General features: G+C 37.2%; 3 protein-coding genes across 4 annotated transcripts; 1 reads left to right on the top strand and 2 right to left on the bottom strand.

Annotated features, from left to right (window-relative positions):
* The first annotated feature begins 2,292 nt into the window (after positions 1 to 2,292).
* LOC145894959 (uncharacterized) lies at positions 2,293 to 12,398 on the top strand. The gene is made up of 26 exons (XM_082983683.1): positions 2,293 to 2,403; positions 2,598 to 2,690; positions 2,918 to 3,082; positions 3,270 to 3,371; positions 3,615 to 3,758; positions 3,946 to 4,039; positions 4,484 to 4,591; positions 4,650 to 4,777; positions 4,900 to 4,999; positions 5,173 to 5,280; positions 5,438 to 5,625; positions 5,972 to 6,110; positions 6,324 to 6,503; positions 6,763 to 6,896; positions 7,151 to 7,663; positions 7,967 to 8,161; positions 8,315 to 8,384; positions 8,489 to 8,713; positions 8,894 to 9,020; positions 9,204 to 9,495; positions 9,756 to 9,933; positions 10,122 to 10,295; positions 10,353 to 10,454; positions 10,683 to 11,017; positions 11,112 to 11,307; positions 11,996 to 12,398. The coding sequence occupies exons 1-26, from the start codon at positions 2,359 to 2,361 to the stop codon at positions 12,091 to 12,093; spliced, it is 4,233 nt and encodes a 1,410-aa protein (XP_082839809.1). The 5' UTR covers positions 2,293 to 2,358; the 3' UTR covers positions 12,094 to 12,398.
* A 154-nt stretch (positions 12,399 to 12,552) lies between these two features.
* LOC145894977 (uncharacterized) lies at positions 12,553 to 16,393 on the bottom strand. Of its 2 annotated transcripts, none has more exons than XM_082983709.1 (6): positions 16,280 to 16,393; positions 15,804 to 15,910; positions 15,199 to 15,640; positions 14,286 to 14,388; positions 14,200 to 14,228; positions 12,553 to 13,820 (listed from the first exon to the last, which is right to left on the bottom strand). In XM_082983709.1, exons 1-6 carry the CDS (start codon positions 16,332 to 16,334, stop codon positions 13,114 to 13,116), a joined length of 1,443 nt encoding a protein of 480 aa, XP_082839835.1. In that variant the 5' UTR covers positions 16,335 to 16,393; the 3' UTR covers positions 12,553 to 13,113. The 2 variants fall into 2 exon arrangements, with proteins under 2 accessions (XP_082839835.1, XP_082839836.1); XM_082983710.1 differs by having other exon boundaries at positions 15,313 to 15,640.
* A 1,380-nt stretch (positions 16,394 to 17,773) lies between these two features.
* On the bottom strand, positions 17,774 to 18,809 carry LOC145894618 (uncharacterized). Its single transcript, XM_082983240.1, has 4 exons — positions 18,617 to 18,809; positions 18,203 to 18,449; positions 18,001 to 18,136; positions 17,774 to 17,888 (listed from the first exon to the last, which is right to left on the bottom strand). Exons 1-4 carry the CDS (start codon positions 18,767 to 18,769, stop codon positions 17,774 to 17,776), a joined length of 651 nt encoding a protein of 216 aa, XP_082839366.1. The 5' UTR covers positions 18,770 to 18,809.
* Between the last annotated feature and the right edge of the window lie 3,190 nt (positions 18,810 to 21,999).

The raw sequence follows: 21,999 nt of genomic DNA, 5'->3' as shown, positions 1-21,999 counted from the left end.
TTGCAATAACGATCAATAAAAACATCTTCCAGTTGTTTTATTTATTTTGAAACATTCTTATTTTACGCTTTATGACCTCGTTTGACCTTCAACTCTTTACCCGTCGGTCTGCCGTTCAAAACTAAACCGTTATTCATTTGTCATACCTTACAGAAAATATCGTATTTAGTTTGAAACACGAAACGTTTCCTGCAATCACTAACATCCAAATTCGCACGTGGTTACTTATGACCTTGTTTGACCTTTAGCACTTGGCCTGTCATTCTGCCGCGTTTGATCCCAAACCGCCCTGAAGCAAACCGTATTCACACCTAACACGGTTTTCTGATAAAGCGATTTTCTTTCAGATTTCACTCCGCCTGTTGTAACTACGCCGGTAAGTTACACCGAACCATCATGTCCCGCATTCAACCTTGGACTTCAGGCGCGGACTAAGACAAGGTAACGAATAATTGCAGAAACTTGAACTATGAGTCTTGTTTTTATTCAACAATTTATTTAAACATTTAACAATTGAATGGGGACAAAAGCTAAAAGTGCCACTTTTTAGTATTGTCTTTATATGTTGACAGTTTATTGTATTTGTAGGTATTGTACGCAAGGATTTAAGTCGGGTTCAGCATGTAGGTTAAGGTGCCCCTTCCCGTACCAACTACAAGGAATATCTTATATAAGTTGTCAGAAAGTTAATGTCCACGTTGCAAGGTGGACAAACGACCCGCCATGTTGTACCAGTGAGTTGAACACGTGTCAATACGTTTTTTGAATTTATTCGCGTAGCATAGGTTTAATTGCTGATCTTGATCCACGTTTACCACAAAGTTATAAATGCAAAGAAACGCGTCTGCCTTTGTTTATTTCTATTGACTGCAGACATGAAACCTAACCACAAACCATAAATTTATGATTTTTATGAAGAATTCTGTCCGCCGTTCGGAAACATGGATCTCTTAATTGGTTTTGACTCTTCCCAAATGGATACTGGTTTAAACTGGCAGAGGGCGAGGAGATTTGTAAGAAATATCGTCAGGTAACAATCCGTGTTGAATCGTTTCGTTTCAACTTCCTCAACTTTTTCACGTTCTCAGAAAATTCATCTTCTCACTTTCTGACACTCGGATCGGATTCTTCAGGTTCAGCGACAAACCCGAAGTCGCTACAGCGATTTCACTTGGAGATCACGAAAGCCAACGAGACTTCCTTGCCAGTTTTAACGCAATTGCTCCCACACGAAAAAGTATGAACTAAAAATAACTTAATAAAAAAAACAAATATTTACTAATTTATGTTGTATTTAATTTGTTCGTATATATATTTAGAGGTATATCAATGTGATTTCTACCTGTAGGTTCAGTGACATTGCTTAGTGTACCAATTAGATTTGCTACTTACTTTTGCATGGGATGAAATAGAAGTTTTGTGACATTTTGCGAGAAGACTTGCAGTCATTCACTTCTTTCTCACAGAATTCAACAAGCGTCGTTATGGGCCAGCTCTTCAGTTTGCTCTGAAGGAAGCAGGAGAGAAGAGGGAGTTTGGGAGCAACAGGCGTTCAATCTTCCTCCTGATAACATCCGGACCTTGTGATGATGTTGTCCAGTCCAGCATCTACTCGAAATGGTTGAAAGACAGCGGAATCCAGGTTGAAATAAACCTTCTGATTTGCGAAATTTCAAATTAGTTTATTAAGTTATGAGCACCTTTCATGCGATTTTACCACACTGTTTATTTGTTAGGTGATGTCTTTGGGATTTTCTACTCGCCGCCAAGATTTTCAACCCCTGCAGCGACAGTTGAAAGCAATCTCACATAAAGATCATATGGTTAGTCGGAACATGTCCACTCAAGCGTACAACTTTCTACTTCTCGATATAATGCAGGTTTTCCAAACACAACTCGATCAAATTCATTATTACACCGATTCCGCTGTTCGAATGGTCTGTTCCAATACATGTGGAAGAAGCTGAGCATTGCAGAGGAAACATTACTTATTGTGTTCATATTTTGCCACCTTTTCTTGTGCACATGCAATGATTTTTTTTAACTATTTTTTGTATCTTTTTGTCAACTGCGACCGGCCATCGCTAAATTATGGTAGAAATGTGCACAAAAAACATCGCTCGCTTAATCTTCGCAGAAAATAAACTTACGTTTTTATTTAAAACTACGGATAATTTTAGGGAACTGTATATTTGCAAATACTTTCTATACATCGTACAATTGCAGCTTGTCTCATCCGAAATATTGACATTTTGTATTTATATGCAAATAAAAAAATCCCCCTTTTTCGACCTCTCGTGACTTTAGATTGTTGAGCGAACCAAAGTTTTTCTAAAGTTGTAGGTTTGTGCAAATATAATGGGTGATTCGGAGCCTTTAACCAATGGCACGACCGCTGTTACGGTAAGTTGGCACCAGAAGTTCGGCTAATTAAGATTTTTATGACAATAGGTTTCTGACTTTTGAAAAGACACAGCTTCAAAAAATACAAATAAATCAAAATTACGAATATAACTAATCTACCTTCATTGCACAACTATTAGCATTGCAATTTAATTTTTATGTAATTAGTGTACAAAATTGGATGATGTTTGCAGAATGAGAATGGTGGAAATGAATGGGACCATAGTTGGACTTGTGAGGAGATTCGTAAACATGCAGAACACTGGTCTCTTGCTGCAGATGTTGGGGTTGGTCCTTGATAGTTGTTCTCAAATATTGAAACTTGTAAATGTAAATTAGGAATGTGGAAGCAACAGAGTTATAATGTTGGGTGAGCTGTACAGAAGATGCCACTGTTTCAATCTATTAGAAAAGTGTGAGAATACCTATTTTAGACTAAAAAAGCATTTTACTCCCTAATTATAAAAAGGCTTGCTATGAAATTTTATTCAAACCTCATATTGTTTCTAACCAGCTGTTGAAACACTTGCAAGACTTTGCCGAGAGACTCACCAGCAAAGCACAAGAGACATCTCGTCATCTCTCCCAGTTGTCGTATGAAACAAATCTCACAGATGCTTCAATTCAAAGTGTTACCGACCATTTTCTAACCTTAAGTGACAGTCAGTTCATTGAAAATGTGAGTATACATAGACCTAATCTATGTAATGCACTTTTCACCCATTGTAATGTATATCTAACCTTATGACATGCTGTACATTGGGCCATAGACTGATTCAATAACCTTAATGGTTTTATTGGCCCATGAAATTTTTGTCTTATTTTTGTTGTTCATCTGCATATTTGTTTTTGTGTCGTATTTGCAGAGAGTTTATGACGAAGATGATTCTGTTGCAAACAAAAGTGAAGAAAAGGAGGAATCAAAACCAAAAACTAAAGAAGAGAGAGATGCAGAACTTTTACCAAAGGTTTGTTGTAAACTGTGAAGTGTGAAAGAGATGTTTGTGTGACAGAACATTAGTGTGAATGCATTAAGTCGCAATTGTTTATCAGTAGTTAATGTATATTTCACAATTGTTATTGTAAATCCAATATTACATAAACCAATTTTGTTGTATTGTAAGTTTAAAATAATGTATATTGGAAGTAACAATATATATATTTGGTATTTGGCATAAAATGATTGCAAATTAACAACTGAAATGTTCCAGTTGTCGGAAGCTGTAAGGTTTGGATTGTCTGTGCTGGAAGACTCGTACGATGTCCTTGACATTAAAGCTGGTGATTCTGACGTTGACTCGGATGACGAAGATGACGACGAACTGAATCCTAACGAAGTCCTGCTCGAACCTAGGGTAAGAGAATGCTCAAACCTGTCTAACATAGGAACACAAATCACAAATTTACTTATGCTTATAATTCTGGGAATAAAAAGACTGTCCCATGCTGTTAGTAACATTGTCATGTTTAAGACGTTTCGGCAATAACTTATGCCATCATCAGTTGCCTAACATGAAGTTTAGATTGTAAGTTATACCAAAGGACCCTTATGTGATACGACCACTTCCACATTTGATTGGAAGCCGAGGTTTTCACCAAGAAGATGATGTCGGGGTTGGGGATCTCCCAAGCTCAGGTATGTCGTAGGTTTGTTAAACTTCTGTGAGTTGGTGTTTGTTGCTTTGTTAGTTTTTTGACCATGTTCTATGTTTGCACTAAAAGTTTTGTCTCAAATAAAAGATTGTTTTCATTTAAGTTGACATATAGGATAGAGTGAAATGAACCATGGCGCAGGCTTTTTTGCAAATTGTAGTAACTACTTTATGACAAGCTAAGTGTCATGACTTTACTATGCAAAGTAAGGCAATAATCTGAACAATTTAGCAATTTCATGAACACTTACGGGAGAAAAATTGTTTGGAAAAACAGTTTTCCACAAGATCTCAGTGGTTACGCTATGTTTCCAGTAACAATTTTGTTACTTTCACTTTCCACGATGGCCGCCTTACTTGCTGTTGTTGTCTGAAAACATGCCTGTCAGGCTTGGAAGAAGGTGAACTGCAATGTTTTTGTTTTTTAGATGAAGCGGAAAGTGTCGGATCCTTGAGTGAGTCTGAGGATGAAGTGGAAAAACCACCAACCGTGTCCGATGCTTCGTCATCGGAGTACGACAGCGATGATTTGTCGGGTAATTATCAAGGTCAAATTTCAATGTCACAGTATACAAAGACTATTATTTGTATTAGATGATGGGAGTGTAGAAGATGTTCCAATAAAAAGGACACGGTCTTTTAACTCCAGTAGTGATTACACATCATCAGATAACGAAGATATGTTTGCGAAGAAACACTCAAGTTCAGAATCAGAAGAAGAGGTTTATAAATATATTAGTAATGTTTTTCGATAAACTTTCTGTAATTTGTTGGAATGAACATGACAATCAACTATTAAACTAACAGTATTGTAGTTTTCATGGGCTGTTTGTTTCTTATTCAGCCGATTGTTGTTCAACCCAAAGCCAAAGCACGGACTGACAGCCAATTATCTAAAAAGAAAAAGAAAACACAGAAGAAGAAAAAACAAGAACCAGAACCAGGTAGGATATCTGATATTGATGGAATCAGATTTTTGCTGCTGCAAATATAATGTCCATGTTTTTGTGCTGGGAGTTGAAATGTCTGTGTTTAAATTTGAGCCTAATATTAACCTAGTTTCAGTTTGCGATAGTTTAAATACTTTTGTCTTTCCAAAAATCATCTTTTACTCCAGACATGTTTGGTGACGACGACGAAGATGATGTCGATGACTTGTTTGCCCCCTCTAGTGGTTTATTTCGTGGCAAAGGAAAAAGTTTGTTTGGAGCTCCAAAAGATGGTGGTGAGTTTAATGTTTAAATGAAATTAAAAATTTTTAATAATGAAAGATAAATCCGTTGTAAATCTAAAGTGTCACAGAAATCATACAAAACAATATTTTACATGGGGTTTTTGAAATGCAAAAAAAAAGTTTTTGTAAATTTTTATTTTTGGTTCAGGTTTATTCGAAGGAGTGGAAGGATCGTTTGATGATGAAGAAAGTGAATCCCAATCTGATGATGAGAAAGATGTGAAGGAGGAGGAGGTTGAAGTGAAGAAACCTCAACAGAAGAAGAAGAACGAGAAGAAACCTCCAACTGGTGGAATTTCATTGTTTGGTGGAGCAATAAAGAAGGGATTCTTTAATGTAAGATTCAAAATTTGTGTTTGCTTGAAAGTTTATGACAGGTTGTCTTTACAGTGGCCTGTAGTTGTGGGGCATTCTCCAAGAGTGTTTGCCTTAAACTTTTTTCAGGGGGCAGGGGGGCGGTAAAAGTTACTGTAGGGGACCACAAAGCATATAGGGTTGAGAGCAATGTTTTAGAATGTGTTGGTGCTACCCAAAGTTGTCTGTTTTATTATAATTTATTTGCATTGTTGCTTTACAACAAAGTTATGATTTAAGAAGTATACAAATAGAAAAACTTAAAATGTTATTTGGATGTAAAATAAAATACCTTGTTATATAAGAGTGACATTTGGTACCATTACAGGGTGAAGAAACTTCCGACCAATCAGATGCAAGCGAGGAAGATGAACCTCCTCCTCAAACTTCCAAACCGTCTAAAGGATTATTTGATGAAAGTGGAAGTGATGAAGATTTATTTGCAGATGCAGAGCCACCTAGAAAAGGTTGATATTTGATTTTTAAACAACTAGTTTTTGGCATGTTACTTTGATAGATTATCAGCTCTTTGTGTTATTGTTATCACAAAGAAAAGATATTTGGATAAAGCAAACTAATGAATATTTAAACAAACATACAATAGGTGATTATTGCAACACACTGAACAATCAGTCATTGTGTTTCTGAATGTCATCAGTTTATTATTACGTTGGTTACAGACTCTGCAAAATCTTCTCCTCAAGTGAAAACTAAGTCATCCGGAAAATCAAGCAATAAGAAAGAATCAACAGAAGCTAAAACCTCGAAAGAGAAAGAAGTTGCTCCAAAATCTGGTGGTTTGTTTGATCAAAGTGAGGAAGAAGAGGAAGAAGTTTTGTTCCAAGAAACTAAACCCAAAGGTTGGTGACAATACTTTCCCATGAACATGAAATAATAAAATATCAACACAACTCTCTGTTGCTATCCAATGTGAAAATGGAAAATTCAGTTCAAGTGTTCTAAGGTTACTAATTGAAATACTGATTGTATTCAGACAGATATACTTTTTTGAAAGTTCTTCACAAATTACCTTAACTTTGTGTCATCTTCTTCACCAAACATTGTTAATATTCCCATTTGCTGAATGTTGTGGATTTAATACAAAGACATTTTTTTCAGAACCTGAGGAACCGAAGACCAAGAAACCTGTGGGTGGGATTTCAATGTTCGGAGCGGGTGGAAATCTTCTCCAGGATGCGCTGAACAAGTCTGCAAACAAAAGAAAAGATTCTGTATCCAGTTTTGGAAGTGATGTATGCTGGAGTGAATGCTGGTCAAATTATAATTGCTACTTATGAATGATTATTGAAATGTTCTGCATTGAAATTAATCAAATATTTAATTATATTTGTTTCGTCATTTATTGCTCAGCATCGCAAGTGATGCAAAATATTATGACTCTGATAAAAACTTGATGATTAAGCAAATATTTGTATTTCAATTCTGTTAATTTCAAAAATATTTTGTAAATTTAAAAAACAATTGTCCACTGATTAACTGATTGCAGACATCAAAGCAATCCGGTCGCAAAAGCAAAGCTGCCTCTTTCAAATCAAACACTTCTAAAAAGCATTCTCTCTTCTCTGGAAGCGACAGTGATGATGGAGGTTTGTTTGGACAAACAAAAAAGACACCAGTCACCATGGTTACCAACAAAACTCCAGGTTCTAAATCTGGAAGTTTGTTTGGTGAATCGGACACTAGTAGTGACGGCGAGCAAGATTTGTTCAGCAAACCAAAGCCAGCTGCCAAGAAACTGACTTCAAACAAGGAAGCGAACAAACTAGGCTCAAACACCTCTCTCGCTTCACAAAAATCAAAGTCAAGCATTTCCAAACAAAAACCATCCAAGTTTTCTGATGACGATGACATTGACTTGTTTGGGTCAAAACCAAAGAAAATTGAAACTCAAAAAGTTGCTGCGAAGAAAAATCAAGAATCTGGTTCTAAAATCTTCAGTAATTCAAACAAATCAAAGCAATCTGAGAAATCTGCCATCATATCTAAACTCTCTGATTCGGTATTTGATGTTAATTGCTTGTCTAATTTTAATAGTATTGATATTGGTAAATTACATTTATCATAAATATAAAGAGGTAATTCTTCATTTGCCAAATTTATTTTGAACTGCAGCAAATTTCCTTGAAGGAAAACACAGTTTAAAATAAAATACTTTTTGTAAATATCACTAAAGTGGTTGTAACATAGGGATATAAACCCAGCCAATTGCAACAAAACACACCCTCGGTAAAATAACCAGCAATGCATCAAATTGTTCAACTAAAAAAACATGCCAAGCTTTACATAAGTTTAAATTTTGCAGAGTGATGAGGGTGGATTATTCTCATCCAAACCACCACCGTTGCCTAGCGACAGCAGCAGCGATTCATCCATTGACTTTGGTCCACCAAAGGTTACTTCAGGTCGTGGCAGGGGGTTATTTGGGGATAGCGAGAGTGAAGAAGATGACCTGTTTGCTGGAATGTCAAAGGCTAAACCACAGCCCAAGCCTGCCAAGGTAACGCTACTTCTGGAATTAAACTAGATAGCTTTCAAAGTTGAACACAGAGATTAAATTTTATAATGTTGTTCTTTTCATTTTAAGACATTTAAATTGCATGTATGTTTACTGGGGGGACTATGATAATGTATGTTAACTATTTGATTGTAGGCAGACAAAACTCCTGCGAAAAAGAAGGAAACCAAACCAGAACCAAAGAAAACAACTCCTGCTCCCAAAAGTAAATTGTGACCTAAAATACCAGTGTTTAATAAAGTAGCACTTACGCACTTGTATGCAGATTCCACATGCCACCCTGTACATTGTTGATTTGTTTATTTGCAGAGAGCAGTTTGTTTGACGGTGATGAGTCAGAAGATGATCAAGATGGTGATTTGTTCTCTTCTGCTCCAGCAAAGAAACAGGAGCCAAAATCTGAAGCAAAGAAAGAGGAGCCATTAAAATCTGAAGCAACAGATTCAGGAAAACAGAAGCAAGATTCATTGTTTAACGAAGAACCTAAAGGAAAATCTTCATTGTTCGAAAGTGATTCTGATGTGGAGATAAAAGGTAAATTGTTGGATTTGGAAACCATTTATTTGTTGTCATATCAGAATATGCAAAAGTACTTTCTTTATTGCATCACCATCAAATTGATTAAAATTGTATATTTGTATTTGCTGTAGTCAAGCAAACAAATAGATTCTTTAAAAACTCTTTTGAAATCACGATGAACTTCTTCATGTTAAGTTGATGGTCCTCCTGATGATGTAAAGGAGGAAGAGGAAGAAGTTATTCCAAAGAAGAAGCTTCCAGGAGCAGTTTCCATGTTTGGTGCGGGTGGTGGGGACTTACTTGCCGCCATCCAAAAGAAAAGGTTTCCTTTTTTTAATTTTGTTGTTTGCTGTAAAATTCCAGTGACAAAATCACTCAATATTTCTCCAAGTAAAAAATCATATCCTGTTATGAATGTTTTACCTCAAATCACAGGGTTTGCATTCACTTATGACCTAATTCGGTATTACTTGCTGAAGTAACTATTTATTGTGGAAACTTGTAGGTCGGCTTCACAGAGATCGAACAGACGAAGTGAAAGTGAAACAAAAGAAAAAGAAATTCAGAAAGAAACTCCAAAAGATGACAAAAAATCTCTATTTGGAAACACAGAAAGTGATGAAGAAACTCCCAAAAACCCTGAACCTGTCATTACACCTAAACCCAAAGTTGAAGAGGATAAAAAAGTTGTTGGAAACACAACTGCGCGACCTTTCCGACCTTCACAGTTGAGTGGAAGGAAATCTGAGGTCGCTAAAGTTGTCCCTCCAGGAAAAAACAGTGTGGGAAAATTAAAGGTTTGGCATTTTGTTGGAGTGATAAACCGTATTTGTTTCAAACTTGTGTTTTATCATACAGCTAAAATATGTCCAACATCCTTGCTTTGGCCGCAAGGTTATTCATGGTTATACACTTCAAGTAGTTTGCACCCAATGTATGTATCTCTTTGGCATCACTGTTTAAAAATAATAAAAAGAAAAAATTTCTACCACAGTTCTGCTCTTGGGCTTGGGACAAATTGATTTTCAACATGAAACCATGTTTTGGCAACTTGCAGACAAACCTGATGATAAATCCAACTGCTTTGCTCCCTGGTTCAACTCCTAATATCAAGTCGTCAGTTGATGTCGACGCTCCGCTGGAAAGTGTGACAAAGACAAGGTCGCGAGGTCAAGCAGGGAGACGACCTCCATCGCGGCAAGCTCGCAGAAAAGTGGCTGAGGAAGCGTCCCGTGGTATTATTATATTTTTGTGGTTAATAATAAACCCCTCTTATCCTGGCTGGATATTTGTAAATTAATTAACATAACATACAAGCAGATAGCTTATGTCAATGGATTTTTTGAGTTGATATGCCGCTCATTTTCCAGTTTGTTCTGACCCAAAACTTTCTTTATTTCCAATTCAATATTTTATTCCACAGATTTGCAAAGTAATTTATTTGAAATTGTGGGAGAAAGTTCAACTCCGATCAACTCAAGTGTGGCCGAACCAAAACCTGATAAGATTGTGAAGCGTTCAAAACCAAAACCAGCTAAAGATGCAGCCAAGAATGTAGAAGAAACCAAAAGGAATGACAACAATGATGATTTTCTTGGTATAAAATTTATTTGCAGGTTAAGTTTTTGGGTGTAAACATTGTGCTTTGTTTTAGATTCACTTTTATCATCAACATCTGGCAAACCAACAAAACCGAAACAAAAAGATGAAAAGCCTAAAATTACCAAAACAACCACTGACCTTCCCAGCATTTTTGGTAAAAATATTGGTGCAATTTTACAAAACATTAGCAGCTATGACTTAACTTTATTTCAAAACTAAATTGAAAAAATTGTGATCTTAAAAAATTGGGCTTTGGTTGCATTGGAATTTTTCCTTTGAGAAAAATTCAAAAAATAAATCAGTTGGTTTTGTGATAAAAAGATGGTAAAATTGACAGGATTTTAACAAATGTCAAAGCTGTTTATTGAGTTTCTATTTACAGATGATGCTGATGATTTGTTTTCTGCCTCGCCTTCAACTAAAAAGAAGCCAAAGCCCAAGAAAGAGAAGGATTTATTCGACAACAACGACAAACTCGCCGACGATTTGTTTGAAATTCCGTCAAAATCGAAAACTAAAAAGCCTCCCAAAAAAGAGAAACTGGATGAGGATTTGTTCTCGGATGTCATGGACTCTGGGTCATCCGATTTGTTTAATTCCTCTAAAAAGCAAAAACCCAAACACGGATTATTTACTGATGACTTGTTTGCCGATGATTTTGACGTGGATAAAAAGGCCACAAAGAAAAAAGCTCCATTGGCCAAATCTGCTCCGGATGTAAGTTTAGCTTTGTGATAAATCTGGCTGCCAGTATTCTGTAAAGTTCCCCTTCAGTCAGGTTTAGCCTCACGCTAACTCGTTGTGGTTACAGAATGATTTTGATGATTTATTTGCTGACGCTTCTCCACAAGTCAACACGAAGAAAACAAAGAAGGTGAAATCTGAAAAGAAAGCCCTTGATTTGTTCGGTGATGATGGTGACATATTTGGGGATCTCCCTACAGCGAAATCAAAACCTACAAAAGAAAAGAAGAAAAATATTGAAGAAATGTTTGGGGATGATGAAGGTAATTCAAATTGAAGTGTGAGAGTGTTTTAATGGAAGTTGACCCCCATTGTATATGTGTCATGTCATCAGGGAGTTGAAACACTTTGGAATTTGTAAAATGGAGTATTGAAGTTAGTTGTGCTTAATCTGTGTCAGGCATGTTAAATTGACATTTACAACAGTAATTTAATACTACAGAGTGTCTTGTATAGTTACACAAGAAAGTTTAATCACAGTAAGTAAGCGCGGTACCAGAAACTCGTACAAATATTTGAGTTAAGTTTCTCCTATATTATGTGAGCAAATATTAAAATGCTTTAGTGACTGCGGCAACATTCACAGTCAGTTGTTGAACTTCGAGTATCGTACATAGTTGGTCAATACACATCAGGGGCAGTAATAGATGTCTGTCGTTTTGCTACTGAGGATATTTGCAGATTCCTTATGCTGAGGTGTTGTTTAAAATGTTGGTATTAAGTGTTTTTAGTTAAAACTATTTATAAAGTTTTGTATGAGGAAGAAGGAAGTTTTATATCATGCCCACCAACTTCAATCAGCAAGGCTTGAACAGAAGCAAGAATAGAAAATATTGCAAGCCACAGATTATTTGCTACAAACTCAGGTTAGTATTTGAGATGCATGTTAGGGTCAGACCTTGTTTCATGTTCAATAGTTTCCATTGAAATAACTGATCATTTTCATTGCAGATATATTTTCATCAGAAGTTTCTTCTAAAAAGTCAACCAAAAAGAAACCAAAACCAAATGATGACATATTCGATGATCCATTGAGTGCATTTTCATAAACAGACAACAACATGGTTTGCTGTGATTGTATAATTTCTTGCCAATATTTTTATTTCACCTCATCATATATTTTCAATTCCACTTTCTATTTATGTTTTGCAATCAACCTCTGTATTGTTCATCTGAGGAAAAAATTTACAAATTCCAATATTAAACACAGATTTGAATGATTTGGGGTTTCATTCACTTAAAAAGCAAACCCTGTATCTGTGACAAATTAACACTGGGATCAACTTAGCCTCATCTTCAATCACAACATAAGTGCGAACATAGTTGAGCAGAAGTGCTTTTGATTTACATTTTATTGTACGTGCAATATTATATAATAAAATTCTTTTTTTCATCACAAAACTTGTGTTGGTTTGAGTTTTTAAATAGAAAGCACAAATTGATAAAAACTCATGGAACTTAAAAAAACGAATATAAAATCTTGTAGTGCTTCAGTATACCAACACAAACATACTATTGCATTTTTTTGATTCATAAATCAGTTTGGGACGTAAGAAAGCCATTGATTTTACAGACTGTTGAATTAGTCGTTGTGTGCAACAACATATTAACAAGGTTGTAGAAGTGTTACGTTCCAGTGGGCTTGTGTGTAGCAGGTAAATCAAAGCAATTAATCACATCAAGTGTTTTGGGAAATGACGGCGTCGTTTGATGGCTATCCGGTCTTAGTGACTCACGAGATTCTTCGGTTGTTCTTGCCAGCTGAAAAACTCCTGTGTATATGTTGTTATCAGGTTACACGGTTTGGGCATTTTTTGCTGAGGGAAGGTTTCTAATGTGGGTGTTTTGACTTTATAGGTTGGATATTAATGTTCAATGTCATAATAGTGGGTGGGGGGTTTTATTGAAACAAAATTCGCGGTTTTTCGTTCTCGTCAACTTTCAACCAATATTTAAAATCAATCGTCACTTCCCAGTAACAATATAACGATCGTATGAACTTGTACAATCACATAACAATCATTTATTTTGTCGCAATCTTTTGACTGCAGACGGTGCTGGGGCAGCAGTTATTCCGTAATATCGTAAGCGGCCGTCGGGTCGCTCACAATACTGTGATGTTCCAACTGGTTGTAATCAACCTCGTCTTCCTCCACGTGCAGAGATGAGTAGTAACCCGCTTGATCGTGTCCAGGTGTTAAACCGTGCGGGTGTTGGAGTTGATTGTATTCGTCATCAGCATTCCCAACCTCAAGTGAGGAATATTCTGGTGACGGATGTTCCAGGGTGTTTGGTCTGTGGAGTTGATCATAATCCTGCGGTGGATAATTAACAGAAGGTCGTCCCGCCATGAATTCGTATTCGTTTTCCACCGCGTCGTCAACTGATGGTTCTGGCATGTTGTATGGTGAAGTGGGAATATTGTATTCAGGTTCCGGCTCAAAATTCTCCAGTTTGTTGTTGTTGTTTTCCAAGGGCGGAGGAATGTGTTCGGTTGTATCATACTCTGCACTTTCCGTTGGTTGATGGTTGTGCAAACGGTTGTAAGATTCCTCTGTTTTTTTCTTTGTTAACTTGTTGGCTGTCGCATAGATAGGTGGCTCATCATCTGTGTCCAAACTCTGTTGTTTCTGTTCGCTTCTCGTCGAGTTTTGAGCCATTATGGAACTTTTCCTCATCCCATTTTGTTTGTCGGTTTCACCGTAAGCTTCTTCTATGGGTGGAATATTTTCCTCATCATGGTTTACAATTTGTAGTTCGTTGTCTTCGCGGTTGTCTGTGAACACCAACAGCAAATTGGAAATTGTTTGTTGTTCAATCTGTAGTATATCTAAATTACTATCGGCGTTTGTTCGAAGGGCGTGTTGTTATTTTCAGCGTCATAAATACATTTGGTATTCCTTTAAAAATATCCCTTGCAAATCGTTTGTCGCTGACTAAGTTTTTAACGTTATTTGATGCAACTTATGTGGTTTAGAATTAACTACGCCTAAACCCGGTGTTGAAACTGGGACAGGGTATAGAGTTGCATACTGCACATCCCCTACTGTATAGTGATCAATTCATAATGCTGGACTTCGAACGGTGGTCAAACAATAATCGCACATTCGCTTCGTCAAAAATAATTAAGTAACAACTTTACAGTAAAAAGTTACCTTGTCCTTTTTTCTTTCCTTTTTGTTTCCTGTAAAACATACAGAAATGAGGAAACAAATCTCTTCATATTAACTTGACATCTTACCGTTTATAACATACGCACGCAAGTATGATTGGTAGCAATAAGACAAGAAATCCACCCGCTCCAATCCCAATCCACAAACCTATCTGTGCACCAGTCTGCCCACCTGCAGTCAAGTAAAGTTAAATCAAATCTGAAAGCAACATTTTGTCAAAAGTTGAGTAGCACGTGTTGTTAGTGAGAATTATCACAACTGTATTGCAAAAACATTCATTAAAGTTTCCATAGGCATACCCAGGATTTTTAAAGGAGGCGGGTCGAAAATTTTAAGGGGAATTTCCCGATTTTCCGCTGTAAACTGAGGGTAATTGTGGTCGATCATCACAAAATACGAACGCCAGTGTTGGCGCGCATCGTCACACAAACGGTGGCTTGCGCAATTGCGTAATGTTATGGAACACTCTACGCGGGTTTTTGCGGTAGTACTTTCGACGTAATTTTATAACTACTACGTTGAAAGAAACGGCTTGTATATATTTGTAACCAAAAGGGATCAAATGTGGGCTTACGTTATTAAGAAAACATACAAATAAAAACTATTTTGCATGCGATAGTCTTTTATTCCTCTTTCCTCCTTTGTGAGCGTTAAACAGTTGTTTTCAACATGCGCACTATTGGCAACGTGTTTAACAACTAAACTAATTGACTTTAAACCGCTTGTCATTGCAGGTAACAATGCTCCCTGTTTGAAAACAATGGCCAGTGAAAGCATGGATTTTTTTAGGTCAACGTAAAAGAAAATTACTGGTTTGCACGGGAATTCAAAGCAATCAAAACAGACAAAAATATATGATAGTTTGTATTTGCACTGGACAGTGGTGGTAACTAAAAAATATTAAATTTTGTGACAAAAACTGGCAACGATTTTGTATTCATTGATTGGTGAATTGCATTCATTTTTCAAATCATAATTTACCTGTGGCTGCAATTGTAATCGATTGGTTTGTAGTTTTCACTGTTGGCATTGTTACTGTCGACACACTGCCTGTATTTCCGATAATTGATGAGTTGGTTTGTGCGATAGTTGTACCTGTTGTTGTTGTCATCATAGCTGTTGTTGTTGTTGTCATCGTAGCTGTTGTTGTTGTTGTCATCATAGCTGTTGTTGTTGTTGTCATTATAGCTGTTGTTGTTGTTGTCATTATAGCAGTTGTTGGTATGATACTTGTTGTTGGGCAAGACCCTGTGCATGGTTTAGGATAAGGTTGGTTGCAAGCCTCTGGAATAATTTTCCCAGCATCGAAACAATATAGAGTTTGACCTTCAAACCCTTTCATGTTACAAGTTGCATTGCAAGGAACAGTGATGGTGAAATTTCTACGTCGCATGCCGCATAAATTTGTGTTGCAATCTCGCTCCTGTAAACGTAAAAGTGTAGCCTATATACGAGGTGAGGTCATTTTGAATGAATTTTAAACCACATCACACAAGAATGTATACACCGTCATTTAAAAGATATTAGAAAGCAAAAAGCTCCACTTCACTATGTTTGTTTAAATTAAATCCGAGTTCATCGTTTACCTCAAACATGGTTGGGCAATTATTACCGACGGTACATTGACGTGCTTGGCGCCCTGGATAACAAGTCTGACTGCAAGGCGACCACTCACTCCATGTTATGTTCTGTCCTGCAATGCAATGCATTTTGATTTCAATCGAATGTTGGTTCTTGTGCTCATCAACCATTGGTTTGCTAATCAAGGATTCTCAACATTTTTTTCAGGTAAAAATTTTGTTGTTTTGGAGTTAAGGATATGCAACATGTTACATTTGGACGCTTCTTTGCTGCTTTAAAAGTACATACTAGCAACTAGGCCTACTGGCAATAAGTCATGGCATATGGTTGGATAGTATTAAAATAAATGCAGTTGTAATCCCAAATAGATAGTTTAATTAACAACTACACTCAGCTTGGTTTCTGTATTTTTATCACTCGTTAAATAACAAATAAAATTATCACGAAGAAATCTATCATAAATATTTATAGACTCACAAACCTTTGGCCAAAACGAGAACCAGGGCAAGAATGAACAGTGGATATAACCGACTCATACCAGCTGTTAATTCGTATATCTACTCTATTTTGCTTAATATCTTCGATGCATTCGACCTAATAAAGTTTTGAACTTGTGATATGTAACTGCGCAACACTTATAATGTTGGTTTCTGACTCTAGATTCGTTTCTGTGCTACATCTACATACCATACCTTAACCCTCTGTCTCCCTTGGAGGTAAAAGTGTCTATCTGCGTGGATTCTGAGTCATAATGTACCTCGGATCACCCTCTTACTCACGTTCTGTCTCCCCACACGGAAGTATCGACAACCATAAATAAACCACAACATAGGTTTGTGATTTGTTCGGAAAATTCACGTCACGAACCAACCCTTCACCTTTTCACCTCCGCTACCCAGTATTTGTGACGTTACTCATAGCTAAGGTGGCGACTCCAACCTTAACGTTAGTCGCGGGTAAATATACGAAAACTAGTTAAACAAATAAGTCGATCGAGATTGTTAAAAAAAGGGCATTATAACTTAGTTTACTGTACGATTTACAAACGTTCTTGAACCAGTTTTCCGTTTGACTTTCTTGGATGTCAATCGTTGTTGATGTTTCCTGCGTCGATTTTTTTTTTAAAAAAAGGACCTCCTACTTGTTTTGAACATATTTTGCTCGATTTGTCGATCGTTCGACCGAACCAACATTTTGTCGCCCTTTGAATTCTTTGCTTTACAGATCACAACCGAGAAATAAAACCTTATCCGTTTTCTTCACAAACGGTTGATGATGTTTGGATTAACTTGGAGCTCGTTTGTATTTTCGTTGTATTCGACTTGTTTGTGTGAAGTAAACAGTTGGGAGTAACCTTCAGTGTGTTTGCTGGCAACGTTTCTTCCACCTAGTTGTACAGTGTCGTAAGCATCAGATTGCTATAGACCGTTTAACAACGACTCTAGATGTGGGGCTGGTACATCTGTGACTTACATCACTTTTCATGCACTTTATGGCAAACGACCACTCACCGGCACCGTGGCACGTTTTCCTCGACACCTGCGTTCACACCTTCATCAGGATGTGACGTAATGTGTTGGGACTGACGTCACGAACCATCAGTTAACCTCTCCATCCCTGTACTTAACAATACGCCACTCAACTACAATAAACGTCATGCAAAGTAATGTGTATTTGTGGAAGCAAGTGTGTTTGAAACACAAGTTACAACAACACTTCCGAATGAATTGCTGCAAGTTCCATCATCAATAATGTGGACAATTGTTTTGTTTATTGTTCAAACGACAACTTTTGATATTCGACTAAATGAAACAAAATCAGACAAACATGTTTTTTAAGCAGGGTTGGCTTGGTATGGAGACACCAGGGCTGAACCGCTTGGTTGTTCATAATCTTCGACCGATTTCTTGTACATAATCATAAGTAGGTTTGACGTCACACATTTCGTTGTACACTGATTCTGCAAAGTAATGTTTTATTGTTCGTCTGCTCTTCTGCATGATGGCGTGGAAGACACGTGTTTAGGTTGCACATTACCGTTTGTGTAGTTTGTTTTATTTCGTGCCTCGGAGGAATTTTTCCTTCGTTTTCTGTTGGAAAAAACATTAACAGAAAAGCAGTTATTCACATATGAATATGTCTTTATGTTACTCTTATTTTCCCGATCTTCAACATTAAACGTAACATTGTTAAATGAATCACCTTTTGCAGAAAATACTTAATCCCAATGTTGCGAACAGTCTATAAAAACTTCCAACAACTCCAATCAGAATCCAAACTGATGATGACGATCCTTTTCCCGCTGCAGGAATTTGTGGTTTTGAACAATTTCCAATGTCTTCCAAAAAATGTCGTGTGTTTTATGATTAATTTTCCTTTAATCTTGTGGATTGTAAACTTTCACCTTTTGATATCGAATTCGTTCTTTCTGCAATCTCTGTTAATGTTGTTGTGGTGGTGATCGTCGTGCAAGACAAGGTGCAAATCCTGACAGTTGTTTGATTACAAATCTCTGGCCTTATCTTCCTAGCATTCGGACAGGTCTGGGTTAGTTCTTCAAACCCTGTGCTGTTGTAATTCGCATCGCTTGGAACTGTGGCGTTTAACGTTCTGCTTTGCAAACCACAGAAACTTTTGTTGCACTGGTGCGCCTGCAAAGATTGACAAGTTATAAGAAATGTCGTTTTGAATGCGATTCAAATTTGTATGCATTGCTTTGGTGCGCTTTGATCACTTAAAAGCATTATATTATTTGCAACAGCACAGGGTTTAATATAGTGAGTGAGGTATTTATGCCTTTTTGGAATTCATCATTTACCTGAAAAGAAGGCGAGCAGGAACCTGAACAGTTGCGATATTGTGAACCAGGGGGACAAGGGATGTTCCAAGGCATGTAAGCATTGTGGACGCACAAACATTTCGCAGAAACGAAAACCAGTGAAAAACTGGACAGAAAAAACCAGAATATCATTTGGGATCACAACTCAATTTGCCACATGCAATATCTCGCACCTAATGAACACTTTTACGTTAGCTTAGAAACCTGATGTGGGATAAAAATAACTTCGCTGGTTCAAGATCTTGACCGACAATTCCTTTATAAAATCGTGCTAGCACACAAAGGTGGGGTTCATGTCATATTTAATCTGAGATTTTTCTGTAACGCAATCCAACCCCACAAGCATAAAATTACCCTAGAAATGTTCAGTCCTACTTGTTACTTGCGCCATGGTCAGGTGTAAAACAGTTAAAAGCCTTTCCATACACTACATGTTCCCTGACTCGTTATTATTAGAAACACTTTAAAATGATTGTTGGTTTGTCAAGCTAACGTTAAACCGCAAAGTAAACATGCGTGAAGCAACCGGATGAAGTCACAACACAACGTTTAATGTATCATTTTTTCTTGCTAAGAGGGAAGTACCGCTCAACCATTTTGTCGTGTAGGGGTACTCTCGTTTGAAGGAAGTGGAGTTTGGTACGTATTAGACTTTACCGCTCAATCAAAACAGCGTCAGACAATCGGTCTATCATGTCAGCAAGTGTGGAACTTGTAGGTTGTGAAAATTTACTTTTACGAAAAGCATGAACAACCAGACCCACACTTTGTTGTATGCGGGGTTTCAAAAATCGTGTGGTTGTTTTGCGTGAAATAAGTTTTTGTTTGATCCATGATTCTCGTTTCAATAAACTCTTGACGAAAGAAGAACAATTCTTAAATTCCAAATTATGTTTTGCGCCCGACAACGTCATTAAAACATACCCAGGTAAATTTCTTTTGATCCGTATTTATAATAAAGTCGCACAGTTGATGTCCCAACAAAAATCATATTTGTTTCTCTTCTGCTGTACTTCACAATTCTGCATTTAAACAGTTACCACCTGAAGGGCTGTTTGTTCATGAAAACACCCCAGTTCATGATTGAAGATGAATTGTTTTGATCAGTATTTATAATAACTGTAACGTCCGTTGAACGCGCCCCGGTTCTTGGCGCGGAACGTCACACGAGGCGGAATTCCCGCGGTTGAAACGCGTGTCTTTAATGGGCCTCAAACTCGCTCGCTCACTCAGTTGATGTTATTTTGTTGTCAAATGTGCAGTACGCACTCGTACGCAAGATGGAATGTATTTGAAATGTAGACGTTACAGACGTCGGGAGGAGACGAAAGACACGTAGGACACGTGGACCATTAGAACACGGTTTCTACACAGAAGGCAATGTGTCAAACAAATACACTTCACGTAGATAATTACAGCATAAGGCTCACCAACTATTTGGGAACCGGGAAACTCTGGACCACAAAGACGGTCCAAGCAGTTACTGTCGCACACCTAAACGAAACAGGCAACATAAACTACAATGCGCCACTATGACGTAACACACACAATGCTTACCGATAACTTTGGGCGACAGAAGATTGAATACCACACGCTTCACGTGTGTACAAATGCAAGAGAGACACTGTGAGTACAAAGACAGCGTCAACACCGTGTGTAAACTTAATCACATTAACAAGGGCAGCTATACTGTTCAGCGAACTGACTTCTAAGTCATCGCAGTTAAATTAGCCAAAATTACAATTTACACATCTCGGTTATTTGATTCTTGAGTCGTTTCACACATATGTACAAATAGACTCACCAGAAAATGCTCGCTCGCAACACAAAAAACCTTTTGCAAGAATGAAATGACGTAGCAATGTGCTGCACAGTTGTCGGACACAAAAAGGACAAAACCACGTTGCGTTGTCACTTAAAACCTGGTCTTTTATTATTGCGTCACAGACCGTATGATATTGCAACACACATTAGTGTAGAGAAAAATGCGCATTCATAGAAATCGGCAATTACTGGCAAACAAGATGTAACAATAACTTTACACAGTTGGTGTGGGTTGCAGTCATCACAAAGGTTTTTTCGGGCGTTTATTTCACAGAATCATTACGTGGCCAACACATTACGCTGTTCAGTTACTTGCTGTGTAGGCAGCTGTTATATTATCCAGTCCAGTGAAAGCGTGGCCAAACTAACTCAGCTACAAGCTGGTTGTGACATAGGACACAAAATACATACTAACTTTGTTATATCGCCACTAGTTTGCAGTAACGTGTACCGTGTGATTCCAGTATTTAAACACGCACTGCAATGTTTGTTGAAAAAAGTTTTTTGGAACATAACTTGATTTTGTAAATGACGACCATTCATAGTAGAAAAACAATTTCTTCATCAAACTTATCGTTGCAACCATAACTGATTTGAATCTCACAACAACCACAGGTAGATTACATATAATAAATATAAAGGATTGTTAAGAATATGTGCGGAAACATATCACGGCACCAAGAAAGATGTGAACGATTAGCTTGGTTTAATGTCACTGCTTAGGTGTAAAATACTAAAGAATAAGAGGATAGCACTGTACAGTTATAGTCTGTAGTACACGTCGACACTGGTGTGCACACTTTATCTGGTAATTGTGATGTAATCGGGGTGATCAAATCTGATTGGTTGTTCATAAAGTTGTTGGTTGCTGATTGGTTGTTCGGTTCCTGGTAGCTGATTGCTTATTGGCTGATCTTGGAGAGGATTGTTGTGCATCTTTTGTACGTTAACATAGGACGGTTTGTCGTCGAAATTAACGCTTTTTTCATTGCAATAAACTGGCTCTGCAAAGTAATGTTTTATTGCTGTGGAGTCTGGAACACGGTTACATAGATTGCGAATCTCAGGGCAAACTTTTACCTTTTGTTTCATTTGTTTTCTTGCTTGAGTCAGATGTTTTTTTTCTTCTTTTTCTGTAAGATAAGTTCATTCCATGGTGAAAAAATGATTATTGTTTCTGTGTTTTAAACTTTATTTTCCGATCCAGAGAAAAAAATTAAACGTTGTTAAATGAAGAGCTTATCTATTAGCTCGTACCTGAAGCAGAAAACACTTAGTCCCAAGGTTGTAATTATTATCAGGAAACTTCCAGTAACTCCGATCGCAATCACAATACCTCCATCACCTGCAACTGCAACTCACATTATTTACTTGTTATGCGACGACTTCTTTAAAATATCAGCTCACTTTTGTGCTAACCTGTTGATGTATATGTGGAAATATTAGTAGTTGTACTGTTCAGATTGATTGCATTGGACAGCGTTATTCCTTCTGTGGGAACTTGGGTTGTTGTTGTTGCTATGGTAGCTGTTGTTTGG

The sequence above is a fragment of the Ascidia mentula genome, chromosome 3, assembly GCF_947561715.1.
Source record: "Ascidia mentula chromosome 3, kaAscMent1.1, whole genome shotgun sequence".
Taxonomy (NCBI): Eukaryota; Metazoa; Chordata; class Ascidiacea; order Phlebobranchia; family Ascidiidae; genus Ascidia; species Ascidia mentula.
Note: the sequence above shows the minus strand (reverse complement) of the source record. Positions and strands in the feature narration are given on the sequence as shown.

Bases quoted from the DNA above. Each gene is read 5' to 3' on its own strand.
- LOC145894959 (XM_082983683.1), top strand. From the start codon at position 2,359: ATGGGTGATTCGGAGCCTTTAACCAATGGCACGACCGCTGTTACG. The intron at 5,281-5,437 runs GTGAGTTTAATG...TTTTTGGTTCAG, and splicing joins TGGAGCTCCAAAAGATGGTG to GTTTATTCGAAGGAGTGGAA. The intron at 7,664-7,966 runs GTATTTGATGTT...TAAATTTTGCAG, and splicing joins TATCTAAACTCTCTGATTCG to AGTGATGAGGGTGGATTATT.
- LOC145894618 (XM_082983240.1), bottom strand. From the start codon at position 18,769: ATGATATTCTGGTTTTTTCTGTCCAGTTTTTCACTGGTTTTCGTTTCT. The intron at 18,450-18,616 runs GTAAATGATGAA...CAATCTTTGCAG, and splicing joins CCTGCTCGCCTTCTTTTCAG to GCGCACCAGTGCAACAAAAG. The intron at 18,137-18,202 runs GTGAAAGTTTAC...ATTTTTTGGAAG, and splicing joins AACGAATTCGATATCAAAAG to ACATTGGAAATTGTTCAAAA.
- LOC145894977 (XM_082983709.1), bottom strand. From the start codon at position 16,334: ATGAGTCGGTTATATCCACTGTTCATTCTTGCCCTGGTTCTCGTTTTG. The intron at 15,641-15,803 runs GTAAACGATGAA...TTACGTTTACAG, and splicing joins ATTGCCCAACCATGTTTGAG to GAGCGAGATTGCAACACAAA. The intron at 14,389-15,198 runs GTAAATTATGAT...ACTTGACTGCAG, and splicing joins GATTACAATTGCAGCCACAG to GTGGGCAGACTGGTGCACAG.